The 15,718-nt window shown below is 47.6% G+C and overlaps 3 protein-coding genes across 3 annotated transcripts; 1 reads left to right on the forward strand and 2 right to left on the reverse strand.

Annotated features, from left to right (window-relative positions):
• Positions 1–6,491: 6,491 nt before the first annotated feature.
• Positions 6,492–10,102, forward strand: LOC142728783 (histone H2A type 1-like). Its single transcript, XM_075849153.1, has 3 exons — positions 6,492–6,509; positions 8,424–8,506; positions 9,805–10,102. Exons 1-3 carry the CDS (start codon positions 6,492–6,494, stop codon positions 10,100–10,102), a joined length of 399 nt encoding a protein of 132 aa, XP_075705268.1.
• Positions 10,103–12,876: 2,774 nt separating this feature from the next.
• Positions 12,877–13,287, reverse strand: LOC142728773 (histone H3). Its single transcript, XM_075849146.1, has one exon. The coding sequence runs from the start codon at positions 13,285–13,287 to the stop codon at positions 12,877–12,879; it is 411 nt and encodes a 136-aa protein (XP_075705261.1).
• Positions 13,288–14,180: 893 nt separating this feature from the next.
• LOC142728781 (histone H1.01-like) lies at positions 14,181–14,936 on the reverse strand. Its single transcript, XM_075849151.1, has one exon. It carries the CDS (start codon positions 14,868–14,870, stop codon positions 14,196–14,198), a length of 675 nt encoding a protein of 224 aa, XP_075705266.1. The 5' UTR covers positions 14,871–14,936; the 3' UTR covers positions 14,181–14,195.
• Between the last annotated feature and the right edge of the window lie 782 nt (positions 14,937–15,718).

Below are 15,718 nucleotides of genomic sequence, written 5' to 3' on the forward strand. Positions count from 1 at the left end.
TAAAGCCTGTAATATGAAGGAACAGGGACGTATTATGTTTACTGCCCAATTCTAATGAAATCTATGAAACACCTGGGGGGGGGGTCAAAATGCTCACTACACCCCTAGATGAATTCCTCTAGGGGTGTAGTTTCCCAAATAGAGTCACTTTTGGGGGGTTTCCACTGTACTGGTACCTTAGGAGCTTTACAAATGCGACATGGTGCCGAGAAATCAAACCAGCAAAATCTGTACTCCAAAAGCTAAATGGCGCTCCTTCCCTTCTGAGTCCTGCTGCTTGCCCAAACAGCAGTTTATGACCACATGTTGGCGTATTTCCGTACTCGGGAGAAGTTGCTTTACAAATGTTGGGGTGCTTTTCCTTATTTTTTTGTTAAACAAATTCAACATTTTGAGGTAAAGCTACATCCTATTGGAAAATAATGTAATTTTTCATTTTCACTGCCCAATTCTAAAGAAATCTATGAAATACCTGTGTGGTCAAAATGCTCACTACACCCCTAGATGAATTCCTCAAGCGGTGTAGTTTCCCAAATGGAGTCGCTTTTGGGGGGTTTCCTTTGTTTTTGCACCACAAGACCTCTTCTAACCGGACATGGTGCCTGAAATATAATTTAAGAAAAGGAAGGTCGAAAAATCCTCTAGGTGCTCCTTTGCTACTGGGGCCTTTGTTTCAGGCCCGTAGCACATTAGGGCCACATGTGGGATATTTCTAAAAACTGCAGAATCAGGGCAATAAATATTCAGTTGTGTTTCTCTTGTATTTACCTTCAGTATTACAGGAAAAATTGATTCAAATGGAATTACTGCAAAAAAAAAAATGAAATTTGCAAATTTCCCTTCCACTGTTCTTTAATTCTTGTGACACGCATAAAGGGTTAAGAAGCTTTCTAAATGCTGTTTTGAATACTTTAAGGGGTGCAGTTTTTAAAATGGGGTGATTTGTGGGGTTCCTAATATATAAGGCCCTCAAAGCCACTTCAGATCTGAACTGTTCCCTAAAAAAAATAGCCTTTTGAAATTTTCTTGAAAATATGAGAAATTGTTGCTAAACTTATAAGCCTTGTAACGTCCTAGAAAAATAAAAAGATGTTCAAAAAATGGAAAAGACATAAAGTAGACATAAGGGAAATATTAACTAGTCACTATTTTGTGTGGTATTACTATCTGTCTTACAAGCAGATACATTTAAATTTAGAAAAATGCTAATTTTTGCAAATTTTCTCTAATTTTTGGTATTTTTCACAAAAAATATTGACTTTATTGACGAAATTTTTTCACTAACATAAAGTACAATATGTCACGAGAAAACAATCTCAGAATCGCTTGGATAGGTAAAAGCATTCCAGAGTTATTACGACATGAAGTGACGACACATGTCAGATTTAAAAAATGAGGCTGTGTCATATGGTCTAAAAGTGTCTGCGTCCTTAAGGGGTTAAAGAGGCTCTGTCACCTCATTATAAGTGCCCTGTCTCCTACATAATGTGATTGGCGCTGTAATGTAGATAACAGTGGTCCTAGTAATAAAGAGTCTGTCACCTCATTATAAGTGCCCTATCTTGTACATGATGTGATCGGCGCTGTAATGTAGATAACAGTGGTCCTAGTAATAAAGAGTCTGTCACCACATTATAAGTGGCCTATCTTGTACATGATGTGATGGGCGCTGTAATGTAGATAACAGTGGTCCTAGTAATAAAGAGTCTGTCACCACATTATAAGTGGCCTATCTTGTACATGATGTGATCGGCGCTGTAATGTAGATAACAGTGGTCCTAGTAATAAAGAGGCTGTCACCACATTATAAGTGGCGGCCTATCTTGTACATAATGTGATTGGCGCTGTAATGTAGATAACAGTGGTCCTAGTAATAAAGAGTCTGTCACCACATTATAAGTGGCCTATCTTGTACATGATGTGATCGGCGCTGTAATGTAGATAACAGTGGTCCTAGTAATAAAGAGTCTGTCACCACATTATAAGTGGCCTATCTTGTACATGATGTGATGGGCGCTGTAATGTAGATAACAGTGGTCCTAGTAATAAAGAGTCTGTCACCACATTATAAGTGGCCTATCTTGTACATGATGTGATCGGCGCTGTAATGTAGATAACAGTGGTCCTAGTAATAAAGAGGCTGTCACCACATTATAAGTGGCCTATCTTGTACATGATGTGATCGGCGCTGTAATGTAGATAACAGTGGTCCTAGTAATAAAGAGGCTGTCACCACATTATAAGTGGCCTATCTTGTACATGATGTGATCGGCGCTGTAATGTAGAGAACAGTGGTCCTAGTAATAAAGAGTCTGTCACCACATTATAAGTGGCCTATCTTGTACATGATGTGATTGGCGCTGTAATGTAGATAACAGTGGTCCTAGTAATAAAGAGGCTGTCACCACATTATAAGTGGCCTATCTTGTACATGATGTGATGGGCGCTGTAATGTAGATAACAGTGGTCCTAGTAATAAAGAGTCTGTCACCACATTATAAGTGGCCTATCTTGTACATGATGTGATCGGCGCTGTAATGTAGATAACAGTGGTCCTAGTAATAAAGAGGCTGTCACCACATTATAAGTGGCCTATCTTGTACATGATGTGATGGGCGCTGTAATGTAGATAACAGTGGTCCTAGTAATAAAGAGGCTGTCACCACATTATAAGTGGCCTATCTTGTATATGATGTGATCGGTGATGTAATGTAGATAACAGTGGTTCTAGTAATAAAGAGGCTGTCACCACATTATAAGTGGCCTATCTTGTATATGATGTGATCGGTGATGTAATGTAGATAACAGTGGTTCTAGTAATAAAGCGGCTCTGTCACCACATTATAAGTGGCCTATCTTGTACATGATGTGATCGGCGCTGTAATGTAGATAACAGTGGTCCTAGTAATAAAGAGGCTGTCACCACATTATAAGTGGCCTATCTTGTACATGATGTGATTGGCGCTGTAATGTAGATAACAGTGGTCCTAGTAATAAAGAGGCTGTCACCACATTATAAGTGGCCTATCTTATACATGATGTGATCGGCGCTGCGATGTAGATTACAGTGGTCCTAGTAATAAAGAGGCTGTCACCACATTATAAGTGGCCTATCTTGTACATGATGTGATCGGCGCTGTAATGTAGATAACAGTGGTCCTAGTAATAAAGAGGCTGTCACCACATTATAAGTGGCCTATCTTGTACATGATGTGATGGGCGCTGTAATGTAGATAACAGTGGTCCTAGTAATAAAGAGTCTGTCACCACATTATAAGTGGCCTATCTTGTACATGATGTGATCGGCGCTGTAATGTAGATAACAGTGGTCCTAGTAATAAAGAGGCTGTCACCACATTATAAGTGGCCTATCTTGTACATGATGTGATGGGCGCTGTAATGTAGATAACAGTGGTCCTAGTAATAAAGAGGCTGTCACCACATTATAAGTGGCCTATCTTGTATATGATGTGATCGGTGATGTAATGTAGATAACAGTGGTTCTAGTAATAAAGAGGCTGTCACCACATTATAAGTGGCCTATCTTGTATATGATGTGATCGGTGATGTAATGTAGATAACAGTGGTTCTAGTAATAAAGCGGCTCTGTCACCACATTATAAGTGGCCTATCTTGTACATGATGTGATCGGCGCTGTAATGTAGATAACAGTGGTCCTAGTAATAAAGAGGCTGTCACCACATTATAAGTGGCCTATCTTGTACATGATGTGATCGGCGCTGTAATGTAGATAACAGTGGTCCTAGTAATAAAGAGGCTGTCACCACATTATAAGTGGCCTATCTTATACATGATGTGATCGGCGCTGCGATGTAGATTACAGCAGTGTTTTTTATTTAGGAAAACTATCATTTAATAAATTCAAATAATTCAATAAAACATGTAGTGTTTGGTTGAGGGATGCAGGACCCGCCACGCGTCTACGAGTTGGTGCTCATGCAGCAATCGTCATATACGACGGTGAGCTGCCCTGGGTAGAGAGGAGTGCCCTCGCGAGGTGTCAAATACGGGATCCAATGTGACATTTAAATCCCCCCCCAGTATTAAGGTGCCTTCCAGAAAGCCTTCCAGTACCCCTAAAACTCTATCCAAGAAGGCCACTTGACCAGTGTTAGGGAGTTAGTATGAGGCCAGTGTGTACAATGTGTTATCCAACTTACCCTTCACGAAAAGGTACCGGCCCACTCCATCCGTGCAAGTCTCCACATGTTCCCAATGGGGAGAACGCGAGATCAGGATGGAGACCCCCTTGGACTTGGAGTCAGGGGATACACTATGATACCCATCAGGATAGTTGGAGTCCGTGAGCTTCGGTATGCAGTCCGCCCGAAAGTGGGTTTCCTGCAGAAAGGCCACGTGTGCTTTTCTTTTCCACAGAAGTCGGAGAATGGAGGACCTCTTTTCAGGAATATTCAGACCCTGCGTATTCAGGGAGACAACCGTAATGTCAGACATGATAGCGGACTTAGGAATGGACAGAGGGGAAGGGGGAGAGAGAAAAAGAATAAGAAGAAGAAAAAGAAGAAGAAAAGCTCCTGTACATGAGCAGCAGTACAGAAGGTGCCAGAAAACACAAGTTCTCTAAAGTCGGAGTTCGAAATCTCTCCACTACTCAACGTGTGCTATGTCACCCACAGAAGACCTCTGAGTACGACACAGCTACACGGAACCCTAACAGAGAACGAGGAAAGACAGCCATGCAAAGACAGCGTTTCAGTAAACCAGTAGTCAACTAGATATCTCAAATAAATTGCATCCCAGCCCCGGACTCACCAAATCAACTATTACCGGAGCCCACCATCCCCTCCTTGGTGAAACAGGTGAAACAATTAAAACATCCCCAACCGGAAAAGACCACCCCTCCCCACAGGCCCACAGCAATACAAATGGCCTAAGAGCAACACCAACAACGACTCTGTCTTCACTGCCCTCCAAGAGCCCTATGGAAGAAAAAGGTGGAGTGAGTGACAAATAAATGTCCACATAAGAACGCCAAAGATCAGTCAGTCCCTCCGCGGAGAACGCCGTCCTGGAGGACGAGGGTCAACGAGCCCGCTTTCACGGTCTCGGTGCGGGGATCGACGTTCTGGAGATCGGGGTTCAGTCGGCTCAGCTCCTGGGCGAGACGGAAGATGAGACACCGAGTATGGGTATGGTCCTCCTCTCAGAGCAAACGGTGCTGGGGGTTCAGTCCAGTTTGGTAACCGCACTGGTGGGATCTCCAGGAACCGGAAGGCCTCCTCTAGGTAATCTTTAGAACGGACCGCAAATGACATTCCCTGTCTGCGAAGGATGATGTGGAAGGGGTATCCCCACCTGTAGGTTGCTCCTGCCGCCTTTGTTGCTTCCAATAATGGGCGGATAGTTCTGCGCATGGAGAGTGTCAGCCTTGAGATGTCTGGCAGGACTGTTATCTCGGTACCGTTGAAAGGAACAGCCCCCTTTTCCCAAGCTCTCTGGGCAATCTCCTCTTTCTGTTTGTAGAAATGCACTCTACAGATAACATCTCTGGGTCGGTTACATTCTTTGTTCCGGGGGCCCGCCAGCCTGTGAACTATGTCCATTCCTATGGGCATATCCCGCGGGCGATCTAGGAGTTTGTTGAAAATGTGTGTCACAGCATCATAAAGTCCATCTGGGGGTACAGACTCCGGAAAACCCCGTAGTTTCAAATTGTTACGCCTCCGCCTATTCTCGACATCATTCAAATGCAGGGAGAGGTCACGTGGTTGCGTACCCTGAGTAGCCAAAGATTGAGAGAGGACCGAGATGTCCAGGGAGGATATAGAATGCTGGCACTCCAAGGTTTCCACCCTCGTGGCCAGATCACGCACGTCTTGTGTGACCGCGCCAATGGCCCTGTCATGTTTCTCCTCCAACCGGTTGAGGCGGAGATCCAAGTCGGTTTTGGTGGGGAGTACTTTGACCATCTCCCAAAGTTCCGCCAGGGTCCGTTCCATGGAGAGTGGGAGGCCAGGGACGGGCCGGTGTGATATTCCCCCAGGTGTACCGGTGGGGTGAGGGTGGGGGTCCCCCTGAAAATGTCTGGCATTCCCTGACTCTGCTGGCTATCCTGCGTTGTCGCCTGCCACTGGGCGGGCAGTAAAAATGTTGCCTCATGCACCCTGCTTGGTGGCGCCATGGTCGTCACCCCGTGTCCGGGTGTTTTCTGGGGCTGGAGAAGGGGAACAGCCTCCCCTGGGGACGGCCCTCGAAATTCTGACCCACGCTGACCTCTCTCCACAGGTGCCATCTCCCCTCCAGGGGCGCGGGAGCAGTTGCCGGTTGGCATCTGATCAGCAGAGGAAGAAGGCGGAGTGTGCCCACGAGGCGGCGGGGTCTGGGTGCGGCCTGCAGGAGGAGAAGAAGAGGACCGCTGAGGAACGCCGTCCAGCGTGGACCGGAGGAACCGGCCGATTGACGAGGTGCCCGAGGTGTCTGGAAGGTTCCTGCGATATTTCCCCCTGGTCATGCTGAGTCGGGGACTGGTGAGTGAGCCCTGTCAGGCGATTTTCGGCTGGGTGAGTCCGGAGCTGCAGAGACACACGTCTTCACACTGCCATGCCTAAGCCACGCCCCCCGGGGCCTACAACTTAATCCGAATCCATCAAGGTGATGAGTGGAAGATGGCATTTAACACCCGGGACGGGCACTATAAATACCTGGTGATGCCCTTCGGCCTGTGTAATGCTCCAGCGGTCTTCCAAGAATTTGTGAATTGTATCTTCTGAGATCTCCTCTATGTTTTTGTTGTGGTCTATCTCGATGACATTTTGATTTTCTCCCCAAATCAGATGACACATCGGAGGCATGTCCGTCAAGCCCTGTTGTGATTTAAGGGGGAATTGCCTGTATGCCAAGTTGGAGTAATGCACTTTTGAAAATAATTTTCTGCCCTTCTTGGGCTACATCATCTCGGATCAGGGTCTCAAGATGTATCCTGAGAAAGTAAAGTCCATTCCGGGGTGGCCACGTCCTCAGGGCCTGCGGTCCATACACCGTACAAAACTTCTACTGGCAATACATCCCAAACTTCTCTTCACTGACGGCCCCCATCTCTACCCTTACCAAGAAAGGTATAAACGCCAAGGTGTGGACTCCAGATGCAGAATCAGAATTCAATAGCCTCAAAAATGCCTTCATTTCAGCCTCGATCCTCCATCATCCTGACGTGACTCGGCAGTTCTCGTTGGAGGTGGACGCTTCTTCTGTTGGTGCAGGTGCACTTCTGTTCCAGAGAAGCCTCAAGGGAAAGGCAGTAGTATGTGGCTATTACTCGAGACTTTTCTCCTCCGCAGAGCACAATTACTCTATTGGGGATCGGGAGTTACTGGCCATCAAGTTGGCTCTGGAGGAGTGGAGACATCTGTATAACTAATGGACCTTTTCCCGCCAATGTTGGATCGAAGGAGGTTCTAAGAACTTTTTTGGGGGGAATCTGGTAATAGACTAAAGATCTTCCGCACATGGGACAGGTAGATTAAGTATAAAATGTACAGGATGGGGCTTCTCATACTCCTTCTCTCACTATCTAGACTGATTGTTTTATAACCTGTGTGCTGTCCTTCCCACCTACTCATATAGCGACATATGATGATATCTCTTTGGCCTATAACCTTGGGTATTCTAATTCTATGGTTATTGATGCTACATATTTACCTTCCTGCTACTTCTAATAATCTTCCATAACAGACGACACCTTGATTGGAGGTCGCCCTCCGTCTTTTTATTTTGCTTCCATTTCTTTTCATTATGTTTTATTAAGCGGTCTGGTCTCGACCGCATTTTGTACTCCGTACTATATAAAATATATGTCTATACAATTGTGTTTTTTGTATTTTTACTTTCGCTTTTGTTCAACTATTGTTATTGGTACATAAGATTTCTTAGCTACACAGGCTTTTGAGATATCATGTGTTTTTTAAGCCGCCCTGCGGGGTCAGCAAATGACTTTGTGCTCCATTGTTTGTCTATTTATCTGTAATAAAAAAAACGTTTTAATAAAAATAGAATTGAAAAAAAAAACAAAAAAACTTGGTGTATTTAAACGTCTGAGCCACTGGGAATGCGATGAAAGAAATAAAGGTTGAAATAAATCATTATCTCTACTATATTTTAAGAACGTGAAATGTCAGAATACTACTAGAGATTCTAGCTGATCTAAGACAGGGACATGCACTAACATTGCAGCGTTCCTGGCCTAAGCACTTAAACCCTAAGCCCCCCAGCACGCAGTCCGCAGCCCGCAGCCCACTTGTTCCCTGATTCGGTCTAAAGTGAGTTCTGTTGAATGTCAGGTTACTGCGCTTTTCTATGAGATGAATAATATGTTCTGGTGGAGCCACTGAGCAGCGAGCTCACAGCTTATGTGCTCATAATTCAACTTTCCCCCTTTCCCATAGAGCACCATCTATGGCGTGATGAAATGTGACACTTGTTTCAGTGATGAGGATATTGCTGAAATCTGCAATAATGTAGTAGAAAAGTAAGATGGTTCAGCAGCATAAGTACCTTTCTTATGCAGCAACCTACTCATTATTCTGCCTGCACACAGTAAGGTATCCTTTCAGACAAGGCTACACATCAGGAATTGTACCAGGATCTGCACAGAAGACTCTCACTGTTTAGTCACTGGTTAAGTACCACACGACCAGCTCAGGTTATTCGCTAGAGCTTCTTATTGTTCCCATTAGACCAAATGTAATATCACTTCCAGCAGGAATAAGAACGTCACCTTTGGAAGAATTTGCGACTGTCTCTCGACAGCAGAGGTAGCGCACTGGTAAAGTTATCTGCTCGTGAATTAGCAGGAAGCTGATGAGTCAGGGACATACAGGTTCTATCCCCAGGATCTCCACCTTGTGTCTCCAGTCTTAAAAGCGCTAATGAGATGTAGCGTTTCTCTTGTTGAAAGTCTGATTACCCCTGATTTTTAAAGAGTTGATAAATGTGTTATTGTGTATGTGCTGTCCAGCTGGCTCACAGCTTGTGTGATCTGAGTTGAGTGCAGGGGTCACTGCTGTACAATGTGGGTTCTAATCCCCATGTTGTCCTCCTGGTGACCTTGGGGTACTTCCCCCTTTCCTAAGGAGTATTGGGTTATGATACCTGTGAGAGTGAGAATACTGTTAGAAAAAGTAGCTAAGTACAGCTTTCTCAAAAAAGTGACAGCTGTATATGTAACATTCTTCACATAAGTAACTTTCTTAAGCAGTGACAATCTCATTGTGCTGCATCCACACCACTATAAACACCACCCATCAAGGTATCTTTTGGTTAAGGCCACACATTAGGATTTGAACCAGAGACCACACAGAAGACACTCACTGGCTACACACTGATCATGCACCCTGCCACCAGCACTGGTTGATATTTGGACTTTCTTATTGTCCCCACAAGACCAAATGTAAAGATCACTTCCAGCAGGAATAAGAACATGTCATCTTTGGAATATTTTGCAGCTGGCTCTCAACAGTAGAGGTAGCGCACTGGTAAAGTTCTCTGCCAGCAGAAGAGTCAGGAACATGCAGGTTCTATCCCCAGGAAACTTGCATAAGTAAGGAGAATGCCATCTACCACACCAGCGGCACGCAGCAAGCTTCAAACCCAGGTGCATGGGCTGGCACTGTAGTGTTACTGAACTCAGCACCTAACTGCTTCGTTATAGGGTGCAGGAGTCAATATAAATCAAGTAGAAAAATAAATGAGACCATTAAATTACAAAGATGTAATATTATTTTTATCCCGGGCAGGACTTCAGTTCCCTGTCGGTCGTGTGCACAGACTTCTCCGCAAGGGCAAATACGCTGAGAGGGTCGGCGACGGCGCTCCGATCTACCTGGCCGCTGTGTTGGAATATCTGACCACTGAGATCCTTGAACTGGCCGGAAATGCCGCCCGGGACAACAAAAAGACCCGAATCATCCCCCGTCAACTGCAGCTGGCCGTGCTCAATGACGAGGAGGAGCTCAACAAACTGCTGGGTGGTGTGACCATCGCTCAGGGAGGCGTCCTGCCCAACATCCAGGCCGTTCTGCTGCCCAAGAAGACCGAAAGCAGCAAAAGCGCCAAGAGCAAGTGAGCGCCGCTTATCCCACATTTAACCACAAAGGCTCTTTTAAGAGCCGCCCACATGGTCCTTAGAACAGAGCTGTCACCGCTGATCTCTGATGAGTAAGGGTCGGGGTATACAACTGCTGCATTACTTATGACCTATACATTCACTACTGCCTCGTGCGGATGGTGGCGCTGTCCTCATTGATGCACTAACTATACTGTACAGAACACATTAATAGTACAACTACTCCAGTGATTCATGTTCATGATCTACAACTCGCCCCCGACTACATAGTGTCTTAAATTATATCTTCCAGTCTCACTGGATTCTTCGAATGCGTCTCAGTAAATGTTACTCTGCAGCAACTTCATGCGTTAGTGGGATGAGGGGAGTCCTAAGTATAGACAACGCACAGTGTTAGTACGAAGTAGAAATAGGTGCATTCTCTTTCCTGTCATTGTATTGCCAGCAGCGCGATTATACCAGCAGTCTGGCAAAGTGACATACAAGACAATGCAAGTCCATACTTATGTGGAACTTGGTGCTACAAATTGCTAGTTTGTTTTGAAAATCTCGTAACATTTGTAGCAATGAGAGCAGCTTGGAAAACACTGGCCCTCCAACATTGGGTTTTACTCTTGTAAAATGCCGTATCAGCTGCATCAGTTTCTCCTTTTTCATTCATTGAATGCGTCTCACTAAATGTTGCTCTGCAAGAAACTGCACGCGTTACTGTAATAAAGTGAGTCCTATATAGGGACAGCAGACAGATTCATTATTAGTACTAGAGGTTACTAGATTTATTGCCAGCAGCCTTATTAATCCCAGCCGTCCGGCAGAATGAGATACGAAGCAATACGAGCCGATACTTGTGTCAAAGTTGGTCCCAGTAACAGATTTATTGTTTGTTGTAAGAATCTGGTAACATTAGTAGCAGTGACAGCAGCTAAGAAAACACTGGCCCTCTCTCCAAGGATTGCGGAAAGCACGTTGCCCAGCAGCAAGCTGGACGCCGAAGAAGCAACACCGCAAGTCCGCTGTTTGATCCACTGCTCGTGCGCTTATACAGCGCTATGAGCAACTGAGCGGATATTCAGCGGTGAGTTTCTGCCACTCGTGTACGTACAGGCATCGGCACAAACGGCGCCCGGCAGCAAGTATAGCACTAAGGCACTCTTTCCCTTCAGATTAACATTCCCTGGTCTAAGACCCAATTCAGGCAGCTGCTTCTAGGACGTTATTAGGGGACATAGTGCAGTCCACATATCCGGCTCCTCACTGGAAGACCGACGTGATACTGAAGCCCCTACCCCCGTGTATATAGAAGTAGAAGGTCACTGCTCAGATGATACACGAGCGGTCACCAGCAGACATCATAGCTGATCTATAGAGGATGTGGCGGCTCTGAGAAGAGCCTTTGTGTTGTGTAAGATGGAGCTGAGCAGGAGGGGAATTAACCTCCGAAGCCGTAGAGAGTGCGGCCCTGGCGTTTGAGCGCGTACACCACGTCCATAGCGGTGACGGTCTTCCTCTTGGCGTGCTCGGTGTAGGTGACGGCGTCACGGATGACGTTCTCCAGGAAAACCTTCAGGACGCCGCGAGTCTCTTCATAGATGAGACCGGAGATGCGTTTGACGCCTCCCCTGCGAGCTAGACGGCGGATTGCAGGCTTGGTGATGCCCTGGATGTTATCACGGAGCACCTTCCTGTGCCGCTTGGCACCGCCCTTTCCGAGTCCTTTTCCTCCTTTACCACGACCAGACATCCTGTAAGCTGGAGCTAAAGAGAACTATTGTACCGACAACCGCGGGGTGCGTCTTTATATAGACCTTGGGTGGACCAGAGAGAGAACTGTAATACATGTCACTTCCGGGGCGTTTCTCTCAGTAAATTCACATTACCAATCCCTCCCCCTCCTGTTGATTGGCTTAACTCAGATTTTGAATTTCACTCTCATTTTACAATACCGGCCGCTCTTTTCCCGCTTATAGCGCGACTGCTGTGTAATCTCTATCTGCCCCAAATCTAAAGAGTAATGTTAAGAAAACAAGGAACAAGCGTGACGTCTTGGATTAGTATGGCGGCTGCTCGTCATCTGCCGTCAGGTTCAGGATTTGTGTGCCCGCAGATCACCCCTTAGGCCACCAGCACCACAACGGTTTTATAGAATGAATAGGGAGGAGAGGACTCGGGCAGTGTTAATGAGTTTAGATCTCTGATTTACAACGGTGACCGGGACTACACCCGATGATCATGACCTCACAGAATAAGAGTATAATTCCACTGCGCTTGTGTTCACACCGGGCGGAGGATACCTGCTCCCCACCCTACACGCTGCGCCTGGTTTGCCTTTACAAGGAGTAGGGAACAAGGACTCCGCACACACTGGTCAGCGGTGGATCATTAGCTGCACATAACGGCGTCATTCCTCGCAGCAGCAGCGGAGGTTATTATAGGAAGAGCGATGTACGGTCATCAGTGAGGAGTGGGGCGGGTTATCGCTACGATACAGCCGGAGAGGGAGGTGATGAATACAGCGCAGACACCCGGCATAACACATGACAGGACTGATGAAAGGGCCGGATAACGTGAGCGCTAGAGACGGGGACTGGTTATAGTGTAAATGGCGCCAAGCACTGAAAGGGTTAACATAGCATCTCCACATATTAATAGCAGAGCACCGAGAAGCCAGCGGGAGTCGCGGTAGAATAACGGAGGAAAAGGATTAAGCTCGTTTGAGGGAGGATTTGGTGGCTCTGAAAAGAGCCTTTGTGTTGTAGTCGGTGCCGGGTTCAGACCTAAGCCCTCTCACCACGGATCCTGCGGGCCAGTTGAATGTCTTTGGGCATGATAGTGACCCTCTTGGCGTGGATGGCGCACAGGTTGGTATCCTCAAACAGTCCGACCAGATAAGCCTCGCTGGCCTCCTGCAGAGCCATGACTGCTGAGCTCTGGAAGCGCAGATCGGTCTTGAAGTCCTGAGCGATCTCTCGCACCAGGCGCTGGAAGGGCAGCTTACGGATAAGAAGCTCCGTGGACTTCTGGTAGCGGCGGATTTCACGGAGAGCGACTGTGCCCGGGCGGTAACGATGAGGCTTCTTCACTCCGCCGGTAGCGGGAGCGCTCTTCCGTGCAGCTTTAGTAGCCAGCTGCTTGCGGGGCGCTTTCCCGCCGGTGGATTTACGCGCAGTCTGCTTTGTTCTGGCCATAGCTCTAGAACAACGTGCACACTTGTAGACTGATACGAGGAGAGGACAGAGCAGAGTATTTATACACTTGAGCGTGTCCTCATTGGTCCATGAAAGGCACACCCCTACATTCTATTGGCTTCTTCATAAAAATATGCGCCCGACAAAGCAAATGTGATATTCGCGACCAATCACCGCTCCGAAGAGGCGGACACCGGTTTACATGATGTCCAGACGCAGCTTGTACAGCAGGGGGCGTTAATGAGATCATTTCTCCAGCTCTGCGAAATAGTTGTCATCAGTAACAGCTCACTGTATTTCCATGTCCGCAGATCACGTACACAGCGTTATATAAGAGACTACTTCCCCATCATCCGCCGCTGCAGAGTTTTATAGATCACACAAAGGGACAATCCCCCACCCCATCCTTACACAGGACACTGTGCCCCGCATCCAGAGGCAGCATATAAGGGTCACCATCCACCACGTGTAATGAGGAGGAGGAGGGGACATTGTGCTCTATTTACACCGGAGAGAGTGTAAACCATCGGCCTCCTTCACGTGGATCCTGTGCTGTAAGCTACAAGTCTATTGCTGCCCCGGTCCTTATTCACACATTACACCTGGTGGACTGTGACCTGATAAACTCTGCCTGGATGTTACACCATAGTGACGGGACGGACACTGTGGAGGTCCGGATACAGCAGCTATGGCGTCCAGCGCGATGACCAGAAATGACCCGTGTCATAGAGTAACAGGGACATGAAGCTCCTCCGTGCACACGCGATGATAGCGCCTCCTTTATCTCAGGATCGCGCTGCTGTCTGTACCGGAGGAAATAGCGGCAAGTGATCATACAGCTCTGACGGGGAGAAGGTGGTGGCTCTGAAAAGAGCCTTTCTTTGGGACAAGAAACGGGCGGCTCTCGGTTATTTCTTCGCCACGGTCTTCCTAGATTTAGACGCTTTCTTAGCCGGACTCTTGGCAGCTTTGGGCGCTTTCTTTGCCGGACTCTTGGCAGCTTTCTTAGCCGGACTCTTGGCAGCTTTCTTAGCCGGACTCTTGGCAGCTTTGGGCTTGGCCGCCTTCTTTGCTGGGCTCTTTGTTATTTTCTTGGGGGCAGGTTTTGGCTTCTTGGGGCTCTTCGCCACCTTCTTGGCAGCGGCAGGCCTCTTGGCCTTTGTCAGGCTCTTGGCCGGAGTCTTCTTCGGGGTTTTGGCAGCAGCCGCCGGCTTCTTCTTGGCCGCCTTGTCCTTAGTCTCCTGCTGCTTCTTGTTCAGCTTGAAGGAGCCGGAGGCGCCGCTGCCTTTCACCTGGAGCAGGGTTTCCTTGGTCACCAGAGTCTTGAGCGCCATCTTCAGGCGGCTGTTGTTCTTGTCTACATCGTATCCTCCAGCAGCCAGAGCCTTCTTCAGGGCGGCCAGAGACATCCCACTGCGCTCTTTGGAGGCGGACACGGCTTTCACGATGAGCTCGGACACGCTGGGACCGGAGGGTTTTTTGTTTTTCTTGGCGCCCCCTGCTGCAGGTTTTTTCGGCTGCTTCTTGGATTTGGCGGCCGGCTCGGTGGGAGGGACAGCGGCGGCTGGTGCGGTCTCTGCCATCGTATAACACGGGAATACACTAAAACAATAATCCTGCGAGGGAAACACTGAGGAGGGAGCTGGGGCCTCTTATATGTACAGCGGCTGCTCGGTGATTGGCTGCGATTGTCCTGAGCGTCTACTGGCTGACACTGATCACATGTCCTCCCTTTCCTCATCTGACAGGAGTGAAGCTCCGCTCTCCCCTTGTGCTTCCCTGCCCGGGATAAGAGCCCTTTACCGACTAGAAGCGGCCGGGCGAGCGGGCACTCTACGTGGCTTCCCCCTCCCTGACATTCCCCCTACTCATTTCTAGCCTTCACTGGCAGAGATGCTGGGAAGGAGCCGGGAGGAGGCCCCGGGATCTCTGCCATAGTTCTGCCGATCTGCACATCGCTGTGATCGGACAAGATAAATGTGTTTGCGGGAGCTCGTGCCCTCTATTCCCGGCACTTGTCACTATCACAGGATTCTTTACCACAATGTCTAACGTGCGGGAAGCTGATTGTCAGATGCGGGGCGACCTGGAGCTGCAGAGAGCCCAGAAGGGTAACCCGGCTCAGACGAGATGTCGGAGTGTCTTCCGCCTGTCTTACTGTAACTTGGCACAGAGGAGACACCAGAAACTGCTCCACCTGTGTTACAATAACCCAGCACAGAGGAAACACCAGAGTTTGCTCTACTTATGTTACAATAACTCGGCACAGGCAGGACACCAGCGTCTGCTCCACCTGTATTACAATTTCCCAGCACAGAAAAGACACAAGTCTGCTCCTCCTTTACTAAAATAACCTGACACAGGTCAGACCCCAGAACCTGCTCCTCCAGCAGTACATTACCCGGACACAGACAGGACACTAGAGACTTCT

Source organism: Rhinoderma darwinii, unplaced genomic scaffold (genome assembly GCF_050947455.1).
Source record: "Rhinoderma darwinii isolate aRhiDar2 unplaced genomic scaffold, aRhiDar2.hap1 Scaffold_690, whole genome shotgun sequence".
Taxonomy (NCBI): Eukaryota; Metazoa; Chordata; class Amphibia; order Anura; family Rhinodermatidae; genus Rhinoderma; species Rhinoderma darwinii.

What these genes read in the sequence shown, in the direction of transcription:
- LOC142728773 (XM_075849146.1), bottom strand. Translation starts at nt 13,287, where the DNA reads ATGGCCAGAACAAAGCAGACTGCGCGTAAATCCACCGGCGGGAAAGCG.
- LOC142728783 (XM_075849153.1), top strand. An exon ending in TGCAATAATGTAGTAGAAAA is followed by an intron (nt 8,507 to 9,804) that starts GTAAGATGGTTC and finishes TCGTGTGCACAG; the next exon opens with ACTTCTCCGCAAGGGCAAAT.
- LOC142728781 (XM_075849151.1), bottom strand. Translation starts at nt 14,870, where the DNA reads ATGGCAGAGACCGCACCAGCCGCCGCTGTCCCTCCCACCGAGCCGGCC.